Source organism: Anolis sagrei, chromosome X (assembly GCF_037176765.1).
Source record: "Anolis sagrei isolate rAnoSag1 chromosome X, rAnoSag1.mat, whole genome shotgun sequence".
NCBI classification, from domain to species: domain Eukaryota; kingdom Metazoa; phylum Chordata; class Lepidosauria; order Squamata; family Dactyloidae; genus Anolis; species Anolis sagrei.
The window spans coordinates 101,660,207-101,677,913 of NC_090034.1; the positions used below are offsets into that span (position 1 = coordinate 101,660,207).

At 41.9% G+C, this 17,707-nt stretch overlaps 1 protein-coding gene across 1 annotated transcript; it reads left to right on the plus strand.

Moving 5' to 3' along the window:
- The first annotated feature begins 36 nt into the window (after positions 1-36).
- Positions 37-16,344, plus strand: LOC137094957 (NF-kappa-B inhibitor beta-like). The gene is made up of 6 exons (XM_067461005.1): positions 37-766; positions 3,338-3,443; positions 5,254-5,482; positions 7,829-7,917; positions 9,460-9,693; positions 12,562-16,344. The coding sequence occupies exons 1-6, from the start codon at positions 339-341 to the stop codon at positions 12,598-12,600; spliced, it is 1,125 nt and encodes a 374-aa protein (XP_067317106.1). The 5' UTR covers positions 37-338; the 3' UTR covers positions 12,601-16,344.
- The last annotated feature ends 1,363 nt before the right edge of the window (positions 16,345-17,707 follow it).

Consider the following 17,707-nt stretch of genomic DNA (forward strand, 5'->3'; position numbering starts at 1 on the left):
CGCTGCGGAGGGAGTGTAAAATCGTTTCCAAAATCATCTCAAAAGGCGTGATACCCGGATGTTAGGCGGAAGAAGACTACAAATCCCGGCATGCCTCTGTGACTGACAGAGAGATTGTTGTCTGGGGATTCCCCAGGTTGCTCAAATTCCCCTTCGATGGCAGAAGGAGCTGAAGCAGCGCTTTGAGCCGCGAGTGCGGCTCCCTTGCCTTTTCCTTCCTGATGGCCCGTGTGGCAGTTGAGGCCTACTCTCATGGCAGGCCTGTGTGGAAGTAGTTGAGGCCTACTTCCAACAGGGTAGGCCTGTATGGTAGTAACTGAGGCCTGCTTCTCTCCCCAATGGCCTATCTGCAGGGGCAAGTGGCCCAGAGTGGGCCCAGGTCGCCCAAACGAGCTGACTCGACTTCTGGAGGGGACGACTGGTGTGACAGTGGGCTGGGCTCCCTCAGCGAAGGCCAGGAAGATGGCGCGTTTGTGGTTGCCCAGGGCGACGTGGAGATGGGTCCTGGAGACTGTCAAGCCATGACCTCGGACCCTAGGGTCTCCCACAAAACCCTGACCGAAGAAGACGAGGACCAGGAGCGGCTGGACTCGGCCATTGGGGATTCCTTGGGCGGTGAAGAGGAGGACGTGAGTGGCATCGCGGAAGGCGTCCAGGCCGTGCGCCTCGAGGAAGGAAGAGGAGAAGAAGGGCCCATTGCGGTGGCGGTGACCCCCGAGGCCTGGCTCCACCATGTCCTGGGCTTTGTGACCGAAGATGGCGATACGTACGTAATAATAATAATAAAAAAAAACTTTATTTACAACCCGCCTCCATCTCCCCAAAGGGGACTCGGGGCGGCTTACATGAAGCCGAGCCCAAAAACTATACAGCAAAATTAGACACAAAACAACAGAAAAAATACCATATTTACTCGAGTATAAGCCGACCCGAATACAAGCCGAGGCACCTAATTTTATCACAAAACACTGGCAAAACGTATTTTATTATTTATCGTGTCAGGAGCAACCAGACATTTGTATTACATTTTTAACAAAAATAAACACACATACAAAAGACATAGAGTTTGCAAACTTGGTAGTTGATTAAATATCCTTTGACCAGTATCTGGCCACTTGGAGTGCCTCTGGTGTTGCCTCAAGGAGGTCCTCCATTGTGCATGTGGCAGGGCTCAGGTTGCATTGCAGCAGGTGGTCAGTGGCTTGCTCTTCTCCACACTCACATGTCGTGGATTCAACTTTAAGAACAGACAAGCATCCCGAGCTCTGAGGATTACCTGGGAAGGAATCCCACTGGAGCATTGCAGCGCTCCCAGATACCTGGGAGTCACTCTGGACCGTTCTCTGACCTACAAGAAGCACTGCCTGAACATCAAACAAAAAGTGGGTGCTAGAAACAATACCATCTGCTGCAATGCAACCTGAGCCCTGCCACATGCACGATGGAAGACCTTCTTGCGTCAACACCAGAGGCACTCCAAGTGGCCAGATACTGGTCAAAGGACATTTAATCAGCTACCAATTTTGCAAAATTTGTGTTTTTTTAAAATCTGTTTGTTTGTTTTGTTCTGTTAGAAATGTAATACAATGTTCTGGTTGTGGATGACACGATAAATAAATAACCACAAAGCCCTGAATGGTTTGGGACCTGCCTATCTGCGTGACCGCATCTCTGTATACGAACCCACGCGATCCCTTCGCTCATCCGGAGAGGCCCTGCTCTCGATCCTATCAGCATCGCAGGCGCGGTTGGTGGGGACGAGAGAGAGGGCCTTTTCGGTGGTGGCCCCTCGACTCTGGAACTCACTCCCTAAAGACATCAGACAGGCCCCAACCTTGGCAGTCTTTAGGAGGAGCTTGAAGACGTGGTTGTTCCAGTGTGCCTTCCCGGAATAATGATCCCATAAGCACTTTGTCCTCCAAAGCACTTTACATTTTTTAGATCTGCTCGTATGCCCTTCTGCAAACACCACTATCACTTTTCGTGCATGTCCCAGCATTATTTCCATTTAAACTTTACATTTGGCCTTCCCACTGTTTTTAATTGCTTATTGTCTTATTGATAATGTTGTATATTTTATTGTCTATGTTTTATTTTAATTGCTTGTACTGTTGTTGTTTTGCTTGTATTGTTGTATTCGGGCTCGGCCTCATGTAAGCCGCACCGAGTCCTTTGGGGAGAAATAAAGTGTTATTATTATTATTATTAACAACAGAAAAATTATATCGTAACAGAATACATAAAGTAACAAAATAATAAGTGCAAAATAACATACCGTATATACTCGAGTATAAGCCGACCCGAATATAAGCCGAGGCACCTAATTTTATCACAAAAAACTAGGAAAACTTATTGACTCGAGTATAAGCCGAGGGTGGGAAATGCATCCACTATGGGTCAATTTCAAAATAAAAATAGATACCAATAAAATTACATTAATGTATTGTCAAAGGATTTCATGGCCGGAATCCCTGGGTTGTTGTAGGTTTTTTCGAGCTATATGGCCATGGTCTAGAGGCATTCTCTCCTGACGTTTCGCCTGCATCTATGGCAAGCATCCTCAGAGGTAGTGAGGTCTGTTGGAACCAGGAAAAAGGGTTTATATATCTGTGGAATGACCAGGGTGGGACAAAGAACTCTTGAAACATTCACACCTCGCTCCAGCAGACAAGAGTCCTTTGTCTCACCCTGGTCATTCCACCGGGGGCTCCATATTATTATTATTATTATTATTATTATTATTATTATGGTTTTGAGGCTTTAAACATTGAGGTGCACATTAGATTTGATGGCACATTAGAGTTGAGTAAATAGGAGTATTTGCTGGCAAATGAAATGTGCAGCAGCAAAATGTGCACTCTTTGTGATATGCCCATTACTGTTGCTGGCTGCTTAGAATTCCTTCTTTAAAAACAAAAGGGCACCCAAGCTTCTATGGTGTGGAATAAAGCCACTTTACCTGCTTTGGTTCAAAACTATGGAGTCATGTGGCCTGTAGTTTGGGATCATGGAGGCTGCCAAAAAATGTTGATGCCTCACCAAATTATAGATGCCAGCATTGCATAGCTTTGAGCCATGGCAGTTAACTTAGAGATGACATCCCTCAAATAGGTGCTCCTGACATAGCTTCATCTTTTGCTTTGGCTCAGCATTAAGATTACATTAACACACACCCTAATTTTGGGAAGGTAAAGTAGCCAAAACAGGTGATCATGTTTGGATCATGGAGGTATACACGAGGTCTGTTCTTTCAGTTCCCATTTTCTTCATTGGACATGTTTCCATGCAGCTGGGTTTTGTGCTTTTTGAGTTATCTCTTCTTTCCTGTTGCCTCTAGAGCTCTCCACTTGGCTGTCATTCATGAACATGAGGCTTTCCTGGACTCCATCCTTCAGTTTACGCAAGGGACGGATTACCTGGACATTCAGAATGACCTTGGACAGGTGAATGGAGAGACGCTTTGTGTCATGTTGTAGGAAATGTGCTTCTTTATTCCTCAAAGCCTCACTAGCTGCAACCACAATGGCCTTGTTCTGGAACTCAGAGTAGAATATAGCACTTTGCTTGTACAATTAGAAAGAAGTATAACCGGCTTTTCAGTCCTCAGTTCATTTTGTGAGCAACTGGTAAATCTATGTATATAATAAAGGTCAGTGTTTGTATGGGGAGGAAGGATGGGAAGTGTATGTGGCAGCGTTCTGATTGGCTGCCACTGTGATACAATTTGCATATGGTCTCTGAGTGGCTGAGAGGGGAAAGGAAATTTGCATATGGTTTCTGATTGGCCGGCTTCAACAGGAACCCCTGGTGGCACAGAGGGTTAAACCCTGTGCCGGCAGGACTGAAGACCCACAGGTTGCAGGTTCGAATCTGGGGAGAGTGTGGATGAGCTCCCTCTGTCAGCTCCAGCTCCTCATGCAGGGGCATGAGAGAAGCCTCCCACAAGGATGGTAAAAGATCAAAACATCCTACTGCCCCCTGGCCAACGTCCTTGCAGATGGCCAATTCTCTCACGCCAGAAATGACTTGCAGTTTCTCAAGCCGCTCCTGACACAACAAAAAAAAAATCTAATATTCTCAAGTGTATGAGAAGAGAAAGGAAAGGGCCTGAGGGATTTGCAGTACCTTCACTCACTCTACATCCTACTGCAGTTTGGAGGAGGATGGACCATGGATGATGGGACTTGCAGTACCATCACTCACTTTCTGAAATGGCTATGACCTTCATCCAATGACTGATCTAGACCAAACTTGGCACATAGACCTCTCGTGACCCACTCTACATCCTGGTGCACTTTCGAGGAGGACAGACAGTGGATGATGGGACTTCAAGTACCTCCACTCACTTCCCAAGGCTGCTGCAACCCTCATCTATCCAATCAAGACCAAACTTGGCAGAGAGTCCCTGTGGCCAACTCAACATTATTTTAGAAATGGTTGGAGCAAAAAACAAGTAAAAATAGCAAGATGCCAGCTAAAATATCAATTAAAACAGCAAGTGCAATTAAAGTAATTGTTTGTCTTCCCATGTGGCCTAGAAAAGTACTCAGCTGACCTCTTTAGAAAGGTGCTGCAATACAGAGGCCTTCTCTCTACTTGCCACTTGCTTCATCTCTGAAAGGAGACGTAGTTGGAGAAGAGTATTTCATCTAGTTTATAGGAGAGCACATGGTTGTTCTTATACTGTGATCCCAAACTGTGTAGGACAAAATACTCATATGTTGTTTGCAGATGAACACATAGGGAATCCTGGAACCCAGTTTGATGCCCGTTTGATAATTATACAAACTACAGAACACTGATGCGCATCTTTTGTGTGCTTTTGTGAGGGTTTGTTTCTAGCCTCAGCAGTTTGGAATTAAATGGTCAGTGCTGATAGGGCCACAGAGAAAAGAGCCACAGATTGCCAAAACTTGCTTGACAAGGAACCATATCTTGGTGCAAGACCATTTTGACATTTGCAATTAAAAAAAAAATCAGATTGCATTTTATGTGAAATATCTCTGTCTCGGTCCCTGTCAGTCAGACTTGGCCTTGGACAAATAATGTAGCCTGGTACAAAGAAAGTTACAGATTTAAACCAGTCCTTTTATTCAGAATCTTAGATGCAGACCCATTGGTTAAAGTTTTTAAGACAGTTGGAGAGCCTTTAGGGAAGGTATGGGCAAACTTGGGCCATCCCTGCTTTTGGGGTGGGTGGGGGGGAAACACACAGCTTCGGGCTGATGATTTCACTCTTGTCTCTGTCCCCAGACAGCGCTCCACATCGCAGTCATCCTGGGGGCTTCTGATTTCGTGGGCAAGCTGGTCTCAGCGGGAGCCGGCCTTTGTGTGCAGGAGAAAGGCGGCCACACAGCACTGCACTTGGCCTGTCGGGAAGGGCAGCGGGAATGTGCCCAGCAACTCCTGGCACCTGCTCTGGAGCAAAGGCCTTGTGAAGGGAACAGTTCGCGGGCCCAGCTGGACTGCACCAACTACGATGGTATCTTTCTGGGATTTTCCCTTTCAGGACTAAGTTGCCTTCTCCTCTCTAAAGCTCGAGAAGAGGCTCAAAATAAACAAGTTTGTAGTCCTCATAGTTATGGAGGGGGCAGGAATGATCGAAGAGGCAAAAATCAGTACAAGTTTCCTAAGGCCATTGGTAATTCCCATTTAGAGGGATGCATTTGCCTTCAAATTGACTTTGACTTATAGCTACCCTACAGAATGAGAGGCCTCCGAGCTAATAATTACTTATTTAAAGATTTTTAAATTAATGTTTATTAATTTTCTCAAAAGAATTACAATAAAATATTTCCAACACTTTCCAAAAAAGTAAAAAAGAAAACAAAAGAACACAAAAGACCTTAACAAAGACAGAATAATAATAAATAAATAAAAACACCCTAGTGTGACTTCCATTCTTCTTACTTAGCCTTATTTAAAGTTTTAATGCTTTTCTATGTCAGCTGTTCTTGGGACTAACCTTAGATTCAGGCCCATTATTATTATTATTGTTATTATTATTATTATTATTTGAAACACAACAAGATGAATCCACAGCAGACACTCTGCTGGCTGTTGAATTGGATCACACGTCAGACACTTCCCAAGTGTTGAGGACTGCGATGTATCGGCGAATAATGTGTGCAGATCCCATTAAGGTGGCTTTCTGCAACTGGCAGATGGTAATTTTATCAGGGCTGATTGTGTTTAAGTGCAGGCCAAGGTCTTTAGGCACTGCACCCAGTGTGCCGATCACCACTGGGACCCCCTTGACTGGCTTGTGCCAGAGTCTTTGCAGTTCCAATTAATAATCTGAGCAACAGTGTTGTGCCTCTGCTTGTAGTCTGTCTGCACAATCTTCTTGCAGCAGCTGTGAATGTGATCTATTGTTTCATCTGCTTCCTTGCAGAGTCTACATTTGGGATCTGTTGTTGACTTTTCAATTCTGGCTTTGATGGCATTGGTTATTACTATTATTATTATTGTTATTATTATTTTACTGACACAAAAACACAGTATGTCACAGCAAATGAGATCTCTATGCTGGATTTCGTATCACAAAATCACAAGTTGAACACTTCCTAAGCGTCTAGAACTGTGTTATGTATTTTCGAATTATGCATGCAGATCCAAGTCAGGTGGCCTTTTGCAGCTGACAGATCATGATTTTGTCAATGTTTATTGTTTCCAAATGCCTGCTGAGATCTTTTGGCACGGCACCCAGTGTGCCCATTACCACTGGGATCACTTGTACTGGTTTATGCCAGAGCCTTTGCAGTTCAATTTTGAAGTCCTGATAATGGCTGAGTTTTTCCTGTTGTTTTTCCTCAATGCGACTGTCGCCTGGTATGGTAATAATAATAATAATAATAATAATAATAATAATAAATATTATTATTATCCCACTTTATCTCTCCCAAAGGAATGATAATTCTATTCTATTTCCCACTGGATTTCAATCATTCCTTTGGGAGAGATAAAGTGGGATAATAATAATAATAATAATTATTATTATTATTATTATTACCATACCAGGTGTGGTATATAAAGCTCAGCAAATCTTCACTAGGAGCAGCAAAAACCAATCTACCCCTTCTGGCAGGCCAACCTAGACAGTTTTAAGCATGAATTTTAAACTCGTGTCTTGTGTTTAATCTCTGTTCTATGTATTTTAATAGTAATAATTATGTAGTAATAATAATTTTATTTGTTACTCACCTTTCCTCGTGGTTCATGGCAGGTTACAGCATAATGAAAACACATAAACATTGTAAAAATTTTATAAATACACATATTAAAATGTATTATTAGAAAAAGGTACATGACTGTGAGAGCCGTTCAGCAGTGGAACTCTCTGCCCCGGAGTGTGGTGGAGGCTCCTTCTTTGGAAGCTTTTAAGCAGAGGCTGGATGGCCATCTGTCAGGGGTGATTTGAATGCAATATTCCTGCTTCTTGGCAGGGGGTTGGACTGGATGGTCCATGAGGTCTCTTCCAACTCTTTGATTCTATGATTCTATGATTCTATAATAAAATGTATTTCTATAAAACATGTATTAAGGTACTTAGAACAGAGATTAAACATAAGACACGAGTTTAAAATTAATGCTTAAAACTGTCTAGGTTGGCCTGCCAGAAGGGGTAGATTGTTTTTTGCTGCTTTTAGTGAAGATTTGCTGAGCTTTATATACCTCAGTGTTAGTAGCTCAGATCATTTCGATAGCAACGAACACATTTGATCTGTATAATTTATTTATGCAAAGGTTTACATGCATCCTGTGTAGCTGAAACAACAAAAATGCATTGGTACTTCAAGCAGGAATTCTCTGCTCCCTCTTTCTGTAGGCTTCACCCCTTTGCATCTTGCAGTCTTGAGGAAAGATGTGAACATGGTCGGTCTCTTGATCTCTGGGGGATCAGATCTCAACAAACCGGTTAGTTTTGGCAATATTATTGATTGTGTGTGTGTGTGTGTGTGTGTGTGTGTATGTCATGCTCAGGAGGGTGATCCCAGGAGAAGCATACACGACAATGTCACCATAGGGATAAATTGGTCCTTTCTCCTTTGAATGAGGATTATGATTAATTGTTTCTGAAACTGATTTAAAAAACCTAAAGGGAGGTATCCCTCTGTTGTGATTCAACCCTCTGGAACGCCCTTCCAAGGGAAATAAGACAGGCTCCATCCCTCTCCTCCTTTCATAAGAGCTTGAAGACTTGGTGGTTTCAACAAGCCTTTGAGAATGACCAGTTCTAGCCCAGCCCCAAACATTATACTTCCTACCTATTTCCCTGGTCATCCCTCTAATAGGCCTTGGAAATGAACAGCCACAGACCCGTACCTGTTACTGCTGTTAGCCTATTATAGCACTGTACTTAGTTCCCAGTCCCCTCATATTTTGAGTTTGCACTAGCTTCAGCCCGGCCTTTTAATTGCTCTGAACAGGTAGGATTATTTTTAATATATATGTGTAATTGTGATAAATTTATGCTTATGTTGTTTTGTTAATTTTGTTTACTCTGTATGTTTTGGTGATGTTGCTTGGAAACCGCCCTGAATCCCCCTCGGGGAGATAGAGCGGTATATAAATAAAGTTTTATGATTTCATTATTTACTCTTTTTATTTTATTATTTACTAGCCGTCCCCTACCACGCGTTGCTGTGGCCCACATGGGGGTTCTGTGTGGGAAGTTTGGCCCAATTCTATCGTTGGTGGGGTTCAGAATGCTCTGTGATTGTAGGTGAACTATAAATCCCAGCAAATACAACTCCCAAATGTCAAGATTCTATTTTCCCCAAACTTCACCAGTGTTCGCATTTGGACATATGGAGTATTTGTGTAGAGTTTGGTTCAGATCAATCATTGTTTGAGTGCACAGTGATCTCTGGATGTAGGTGAACTACAACTCCAAAACCAAAGGACATTACCCACTAAACCCTTTCAGTATTTTCTGTTGGTAAATGAGAATTCTGTGTGCCAAGTTTGATTCAATTCCATTGCTGGTGGAGTTCAGAATGCTCTTTGATTGTAGGTGAACTATAAATCCCAGCAACTACAACTCCCAAATGACAAAATCATTTTTTTTTTGAGTGAAGGACATGCATTGGGTTGTTAGGTGTCTTGTGTCCAAATTTGGTGTCAATTCGTCCAGTGGTTTTTGAGATCTGTTAATCCCACAAACGAACATTACATTTTTATCTATATAGAAGATTATAATATACCAATTTCTTTATTCGCTGTTTTTTGTTTTAATTGAGCTCTCCTGTACCTTTAATTCCATGAAGGTGGAGAACTGACTGTACTTTGTTCTTAACTTGACATGAGCCATGTTGGGTCTCATTCCAAAGAAAAAGAATATACATTTCATAATTAGAGAAATCTTTGACAGGTTTGCTCACACACAAATGCATAAGCATATACTAGCTTACTAGGATTTGTTTGTCTGAATCCCCCTCACCATCTCTTGCCTTGCAGGAACTGAGTTGTGGCCGGAGCCCCCTTCACCTGGCCGTGGAGGCACAGAGTCCTGAAATGGTGGAGCACCTGCTGCGTGCCGGAGCCAACCCTGAAGCCCGGATGTATGTCGGCTACACCCCCATGTACAGCGCCATCCACCGGCCCAATGAAAAAATCACACAGCTTTTGCGGGCCTTTGGCTCGGAGGAACCCGATTGGGACTCAGAGGAGAGTCTGGACAGCAATAGCGAGGTGAGTTTTATCCCAGGAAGGGACACCTTGTTTGGAATATATGAGATTTTGTATTCGCTTATATTCAGAAATATATATTCATTATTGATTTATTTACGACATTTATATGCTGCCCTTCTCACCCCGAAGGGGACTCAGAGCAGCTTACAAGATATATATACATACAATATATTATATTATTAGCATAGTACAATATCAGTATTATATATTACTATAGTGCACTATACCTTTATATTGTAATATTCCTAATGTAATATAAACTATATGCCGTATATACTCGAGTATAAGCCGACCCAAATGTAAGCCGAGGCACCTAATTTTACCACAAAAAACTGGGAAAACATATTTACTTGAGTATAAGCCGAGGGTGAGAAATCCAGCAGCTACTGGTACATTTCAAAATAAAAATAGATACCCATAAAATTACATTAATTGAAGCATCAGTAGATACTGCTGGTGTCTTCATTAGTTTATTTATGTCCTACCTTTTCCCAATTTTATTTATTTATTTATTTATTTATTTATTTACGGCATTTATATGCCGCCCTTCTCACCTCGAAGGGGACTCAGAGCGGCTTACAAGATATATATAAATACAATATATTATATTATTAGCATAGTACAATATCAGTATTATATATTACTATATTGCACTATACCATTATATTGTAATATTATTAGTATAATTACATGTAATGTAAATATATAATTATAATATTGTATTATTATTACTAGTATTATATTGTACTACATTATAATATAAATATTATATGTATATACAATATACTATATTATATTATTAGTAAAGACAAGATGGAACTGTCTTCTGCTCCCCTCTGTCTTCGCTCTTATAGGGCTCTTGAGTAGCTTACAGTTCATTAGAAATTGTACAACCTGAGATGGTTGTAGGCCTTTCTTAGAGATCAAATAGACTCACCTAAGGAGATAGGCTCCTTCAAATAACATAGGCTCAAGTTACTGTTGCTTTTGTGTGAGTGAGTGTGTGTGTATACTCTTAATTAGAATATTTGAAAAACCTATATTTAGATAGATACGCAAATATGGTATCTGGACAATACATAAATAATCAAATTATCATGCAAATAGATACCTCTACACTTCTACCAGCTTAAGCACAAATCTAAAATGTGAACATACATACCCAAATCATTTAAATTATTCCCCCTTTATCCCTGTACTTTTTTCCACCTTTGGGCATAGCGTAGCCTGGCCACTGTGGTCATCTATTACAGTGTTGCTTTTGGTATGATTGCTGATGGCATTATATCAGAAAAGATACGGAACTCAAGAACGGAAAACGGAATGTTTGTGGACAGGAAAAGAGATTTAAAGATGGGCTCAAAGCCAACCTTAAAAACTCTGGCATAGACACTGAGAACTGGGAAGCCCTGGCCCTTGACCGCTCCAGCTGGAGATCAGCTGTGACTAGCAGTGCTGCAGAATTTGAGGAGGCACGAATGGAGGGCGAAAGGGAGAAGCGTGCCAAGAGGAAGGTGCATCAAGCCAAGCCCGGCCGAGACCGCCTTCCACCTGGAAACCAATGCCCTCACTGCGGAAGAAGATGCAGAGCAAGAATAGGGCTCCACAGCCACATACGGACCCACAAGAATATTGGAGGACAATCATCCTCAGAAAACGAGGGATCGCCTAAGGATATCAGAAGGAGAACGGTGAGCTCCGCCTAGTTGTGGATGTAAAACTGGAGGTGCTTTGTGTCAAAGTGCTCAGAAGCTTTGCAGCTTAGAAGAATGGACACTTTGAGACTTCAGTAAAAGCAAACGTATAGCTTTACTGAGTAGAGCAAATATACAGCACACACTCACATTGACACCCAACCAAAAAGACAGAAACAAGACAAAAGCACCGAAGTAAGAAGAACGAATGAAATCTTATCTCTGGATCCTCCCTACGCATTCCAGGCACACTCAGGGCCACAACTTCACAGTTCATTAGAGGCTTGACTGATTAACCCTTTTCAGAGTCAATACACTCTCTGCTAATGCAATCAGGTTACATTCACAGGCATTACACAAAATTACATTTAAACATCTGCCCTTGCGCTGTGCTATTCTGCTGTAGAGTACGCATGCCCAGTGTGGAACACATCTCACCACGCTAAAACAGTGGATGTGGCTCTGAAGACATGCCACATTATCACGGGCTGTCTGCGCCCTACACCACTGGATAAATTACACTGTCTAGCCGGTATCGCACCACCTGACATCCGCCAGGAAGTGGCAGCCAATAGTGAAAGCACCAAGGCAGAGACATCTCCAGCTCATCTCCTGTTTGGGTATCAGCCAGCACGTCAATGACTTAAATCCAGACAGTTTTCTAAGATCTACAGAGACACTCGCTGGAACGCCTCAGCAAGTGAGAGTCCAAAAGTGGCAGGCTCAAACCCAGAACCTCAACCAATGGCTGATACCAAATGAGAGACTCCCCCCTGGGCACACAGAAAGCTGGGCGACTTGTAAGGCACTGAACAGACTGCGCTCGGGCACCACGAGATGCAGAGCCAACCTTCAGAAATGGGGCTACAAAGTGGAATCCTCGACATGCGAGTGCAGAGAAGAGCAAACCACTGACCACCTGCTGCAATGCAACCTGAGTCCTGCCACATGCACCATGGAGGACCTTCTTGCAGCAACACCGGAGGCACTCCAAGTGGCCAGATACTGGTCAAAGGACATTTAATCAACTACCAAACTCACACATTTTGTATTTTCTCTGTTTGTTTGCTTTGTTCTGTTAGAAGTGTAATATAATTGACTGGCTGCCCTGACCCGAGAACATTTAAACATTCGCATTACGCTAATCTTACATTAACACTTTGTGCTTCCCCAGGAGGAGTACGACGACATCGTCATCAACCGCGGGCATTAGGAAGACCAGTTCGAGGGGATCCTGTTTGTCTCCTGGGGCCCCCCATCCTCTCAACCCGCCTCCCCCTGTGGCAGCTGGCTGTGATTTCTGTAGCAACTGCATCTTCACTGTGAGCTAGATTTGTATTATTTATAAGAAGTGAGGCTGCGAGTCTCGAGCAGATCCTGGCACCCCATTCCAATGTAACTTCCGTGGTTGCTTTGTTTTTTTTCTGTCCGGTTTCCAAGCCCTCACAGCTTCTTGTCTGTCTTGATGTTTGATATCCAGCAGTGAAGAATGTGCTTTGACCATGTGTGGGCGAACTCTGGTCCTCCAGGCATTTTGGACTTCAACTCCCACAATTCCTAACAGTTAGGAACTCTGGGTCTTGGAGTCCAAAATACCTGGAGGGCCAAAGTTTGCCCATGCCTGGCTTTGGATATTAGTATTTCTGTTCTTCTTTAGATATTTCCCATTCCCACTTGCTGCATCGTGCCTTAAGCACGGTCTCAGTGAACACTGGAGCTGAGACAGTCGTCCATGTCTAGACCTGAAGTGTGAGTTATTCTAGACCAGTGGTTCTCAACCTGGGGTCCCCAGATGTTTTGGCCTTCAACTCCCAGAAATCCTAACAGCTGGTAAACTGGCTGGGATTTCTGGGAGTTGTAGACCAAAAATATCTGGGGACCCCAGCTTGAGAACCACTGTTCTAGACCTACGGAGGTTCCTTCTAACACAGGAACTTGTTGCTGAGTTTTGGGACGGTCTCTCAACCCAAAGCAAGGCCTCATTCTCACCAGACACAGCTCTGAGTAGTACTAGAGGTCACTTTGTGGGTGATTTGGGGTCAGTATGCCGCCATGCTCTGGGCCATGCTTGCTCCCTCTGTTCCTTCTCGTCTGAGATCACTTTTTTGCCTTTTAAAGCTGGGCAAGGTTTGGATCCTAAGTAGGGAATAGAATGTGGAGAGGAAATCCTCTCCTTCCTCAGTAGATGGAACAAAGACTCCCAAGATCCTGGGATGGCTCTGAGCTTACAAAAACTGCTTTTTCATTATGGTAATTCGCCTCCAAGGCTAGGTGCCCTAGAACGCTAGAACAGTGGCTCTCAACCTGTGGGTCCCCAGATGTTTTGGCCTTCAACTCCCAGAAATCCTAAGAGCTGGTAAACTGGCTGGGATTTCTGGGAGTTGTAGGCCAAAACACCTGGGGACCCTCAGGTTGAGAACCACTGCCCTAGAAGTAAGACCACTGTCAAAAGCAGTGCTAGTAAGAGCACAGGGCTGAGTTTAATTGCATAGATGCTTTACTGGCCTTCAACTTACCTCCTTCTGGATATATTATTTCTCCCCATCCCTTGCCTTCCCCTTTACATTCATGCCACTTTATTTACCTCTGCCTTTTGTATATATCAGGAAAGAGGGATCTTGCAGTCCTTAAAGGTGTTCTCAGCAGCAACCATTCTTGAGCCTTGCCTGGGATGGGCGTAGGCTCGTGGATGTTGGAGTCCCAGAGCACTTGTAGGACCACAGCTTACCCATCTCTAGTATACGTATTCCTTTCTGCCACAATTAATAATTTATGGAGCCAAATGAACTACTTTTAGCAGCGCAGGGAGGAAGAATGGGAAGGAAACATAGTTCACTTTCGGCCGCCCCACAACTGCAAGGGGAATTCCAAAAAATGTCACGAGAGGTTTGCCACAATTCAAAACTGTGAAACGTCCATCTCTTTAATTGTTGTAGGTTTTTCGGGCTATATGGCCATATGAACATGGCCACATAGCCCGAAAAACCTACAACAACCCAGTGATTCCGGCCATGAAAGCCTTCGACAATACATCGTCCATCTCTTAGTTTTTCCTACTCACAGGAAACTCCTGGGATATTCTTCTGTTTCTTTCCAAATTCAGAAACAGACAGACGTAGCGATGCCTGGGGTTTTAAGCGGTGCAGCTCCTACTTTTGTCAGTAATGGGAGAAAGTTGAAAAATGGAAACTTTTCCATCCAGGATGAACATGAGAGCAGCCCCGGTAGAGAAACTTCCTTGCAACAGCCAACTAGAAAGCTGGCTCTTCCTTTGGGAGGATCAGTGTTTGGAAAAAGTAACTTTTGGGGACTACAATTCCCAGAATCCACCTAGGCAGTATTGCAGTGCCAAAAAGATAACTTTCAGGAAACATAGTTTACTTTTGGCCACCCCGCAACTGCAAGGGAAATTCCAGAAAATGTCACAAGAGGTTTGCCACAATTCAAAACTGTGAGACGTCCATCTCTTAGTTTTTCTTACTCACAGGAAACTCCTGGGATATTCTTCTGTTTCTTTCCAAATTCAGAAACAGACAGACGTAGCGATGCCTGGGATTTTAAGCGGTGCAGCTCTTTTTATTGTCAGCAATGAGAGAAAGTTGAAAAATGGAAACTCTTCCATCCAGGATGAACATGAGAGCCCCAGTCTCTCTTCTTTGAGACCAGGAATGACATTCCTCGGAGGCTCCTCAGTTTCAACTGCTGCTTCCTAAGAAGAGGAAATCCCTTCTGTGACAAACTCCCAACTTTTATCTTCTAGGCTTCTTGAATAAGCAGTGGTTAGGAGCTCCATTTCCTCTTTGTAGCGGGGCATCTTCTTTGCCAGTGTGTGCATTGATCCTTTCCATCTGCCACGCTAAGCTCTGTTGTATCTCCATCAGCATTGTATCTAACTTCCCCACAATGCTTTCTCCATGGTCCTAGGCTCCTCCATCGAGATGGAGCACTGTGACTTCTGCAACTTTCAAAAGCAGCAAAAAGGGAGATGGGAAAGGAAGGTGATGGGATGGTTATTGGAATCTGAGGACAGCTATAGGCCACCATCATGGTCATATATGTGACCACCATGATGAGTAGGCTTTAGATGAGTGGTTCTCAACCTGTGGGTCTCCAGATGTTTTGGCCTTCAACTCCCAAAAATCCTAACAGCTGGGATTTCTGGGAGTTGGAGGCCAAAACACCTGAGATGGCAAAGGAAGGTGATGGGATGGTTATTGGAATCTGAGCACAGCTACAGGCCACCATTGTGGTCATATGTGTGGCCACCATGATGAGTAGGCTTTAGATGAGTGGTTCTCAACCTGTGGGTCTCCAGATGTTTTGGCCTTCAACTCCCAAAAATCCTAACAGCTGGGATTTCTGGGAGTTGGAGATCCACAGGTTGAGGACCACTGTCTTAGATTGTTTCCAGAAGTTGGAATTTTAGACCAGGAATGAGAGACAAGGGGTCTCAGAAAGTAGACTTTGTGTGGTGGCTATGGATGAGGGTTTTCACATATCCACCGATGGGCTGCAGTAGCTCAGGAATGCTGGGAGCTGTAGTCCATTGCATAAACAGAGCTTCACTTTGCCCCGTGCAAAATACTTTGGGAGATAGTGCCATGGCCGGCCAGAAGAGGAGTGGATGGATTCTGCCAGCATTTGATAAGCTGAATTTTGAAGCTGCCCAATGTGCTGGGCTCTTTGGATAGATGAAGCATTGTCTCGTTCCGATATATATCCAGCCTCTGTGTATTCATCAAAGACAAAAACTGTCAGGCATTGCATATAATCCCAATCTCAAAAGAATTTATTCTCTGCTTCCCTGTGGCTTGCTGTTTCAAAGCTACAGTGTGGTTTTCCTGTGTTTTATTCCATGTCTGTGACTCAGTTCAGTCTCTCTGCCTCTTTTGTGTTTATTGTATTATGTAGGCCTCTCTCTGAACAGATCGGATTAAAAGCTGTGGATTTCTGTGTGCCTTTTTGTGTGTGCGTGTTTCAATTGAGGCTCTACATATATGATGGAAAACCGGTAAGTTTGAACCATGGGATGATGACAGGATGGTCATCCTTCATGTGTTGGAAAATCAGAGCTCAAATGTAATAAATGTTTAGGAGAAGCCTCGTTGGAAGCAATTAGGTTTCCTTCTCAATGAACTTGCCGCAGCTGAGCTTGTATGGATACCTTCTAGACTCCTGGCTGAATCATCACAGGGATGGAAAAGTAAGTACTGTATATACTCGGGTATAAGCCGACCCGAATATAAGCCAAGACACCTAATTTTACCACAAAAAACTGGGAAAACGTATTGACTTGAGTATAAGCCGAGGATTGGAAATGCAGTAGATACTGGCAAATTTCAAATTAAAAATAGATACCAATAAAATTACATTAATTGAGGCATCAGGGGGTTAAATGTTTTTGAATATTTGCACAAAACTGTGATTTAAGGTAAGACTGCCTGATTAAACCATTATTCTAACCTTTTTCAATGTAAATGTGTTTACATATCCTTCCCATAATAATAGAGTAAAATAATAAATGTAATAATAAATATAGAAAAATAAATGTAATCATAAAATAATAAATGTAATCATAATAATAAAGAGTAAAATAATAAATGTAATAAAAATAATAATAGAGTATAATAATGGAAATGTAATAATAGCAGTAATAATAGAGTAAAATAACAGATGTAATCAATAATAGAGTAAAATAATAAATGTAATAATAAATATGGTAAAATAAATAATCATAATAAAATAATAAAAGTAATCATAATAAAGAGTAAAATAATAAATGTATTAAAACAATAATAGAGTATAATAATGGAAATGTAATAATAACAGTAATAATAGAGTAAAATAACAGATGTAATCATAATGATAGAGTAAAATAATAAATGTAATAACAATAATAGAGTAAAATAATAAATGTAATAATAAATATCGTAAAATAAATGTAATAATAAAATAATAAATGTAATAATAAAGATAGTAAAATAAATGTAATCATAATAAAATAATAAATGTAATAATAATAATAAAGAGTAAAATAATAAATTAATAAAAATAAAAATAGAGTATAATAATGGAAATGAAATGATAACAGTAATAATAGAGTAAAATAACATGTAATCATAATAATAGATTAAAATAATAACTGTTATAATAACAATATTAGAGTAAAAATACATGTAATAATAAATATGGTAAAATAAATGTAATCATAAAATAATACATGTAATCATCATAGAGTATAATAATAATAATAAATAGAGTAAAATAAATGTAATAATACTAAAATAATAAATCTAATCATAATAAAATAAATGTAATCA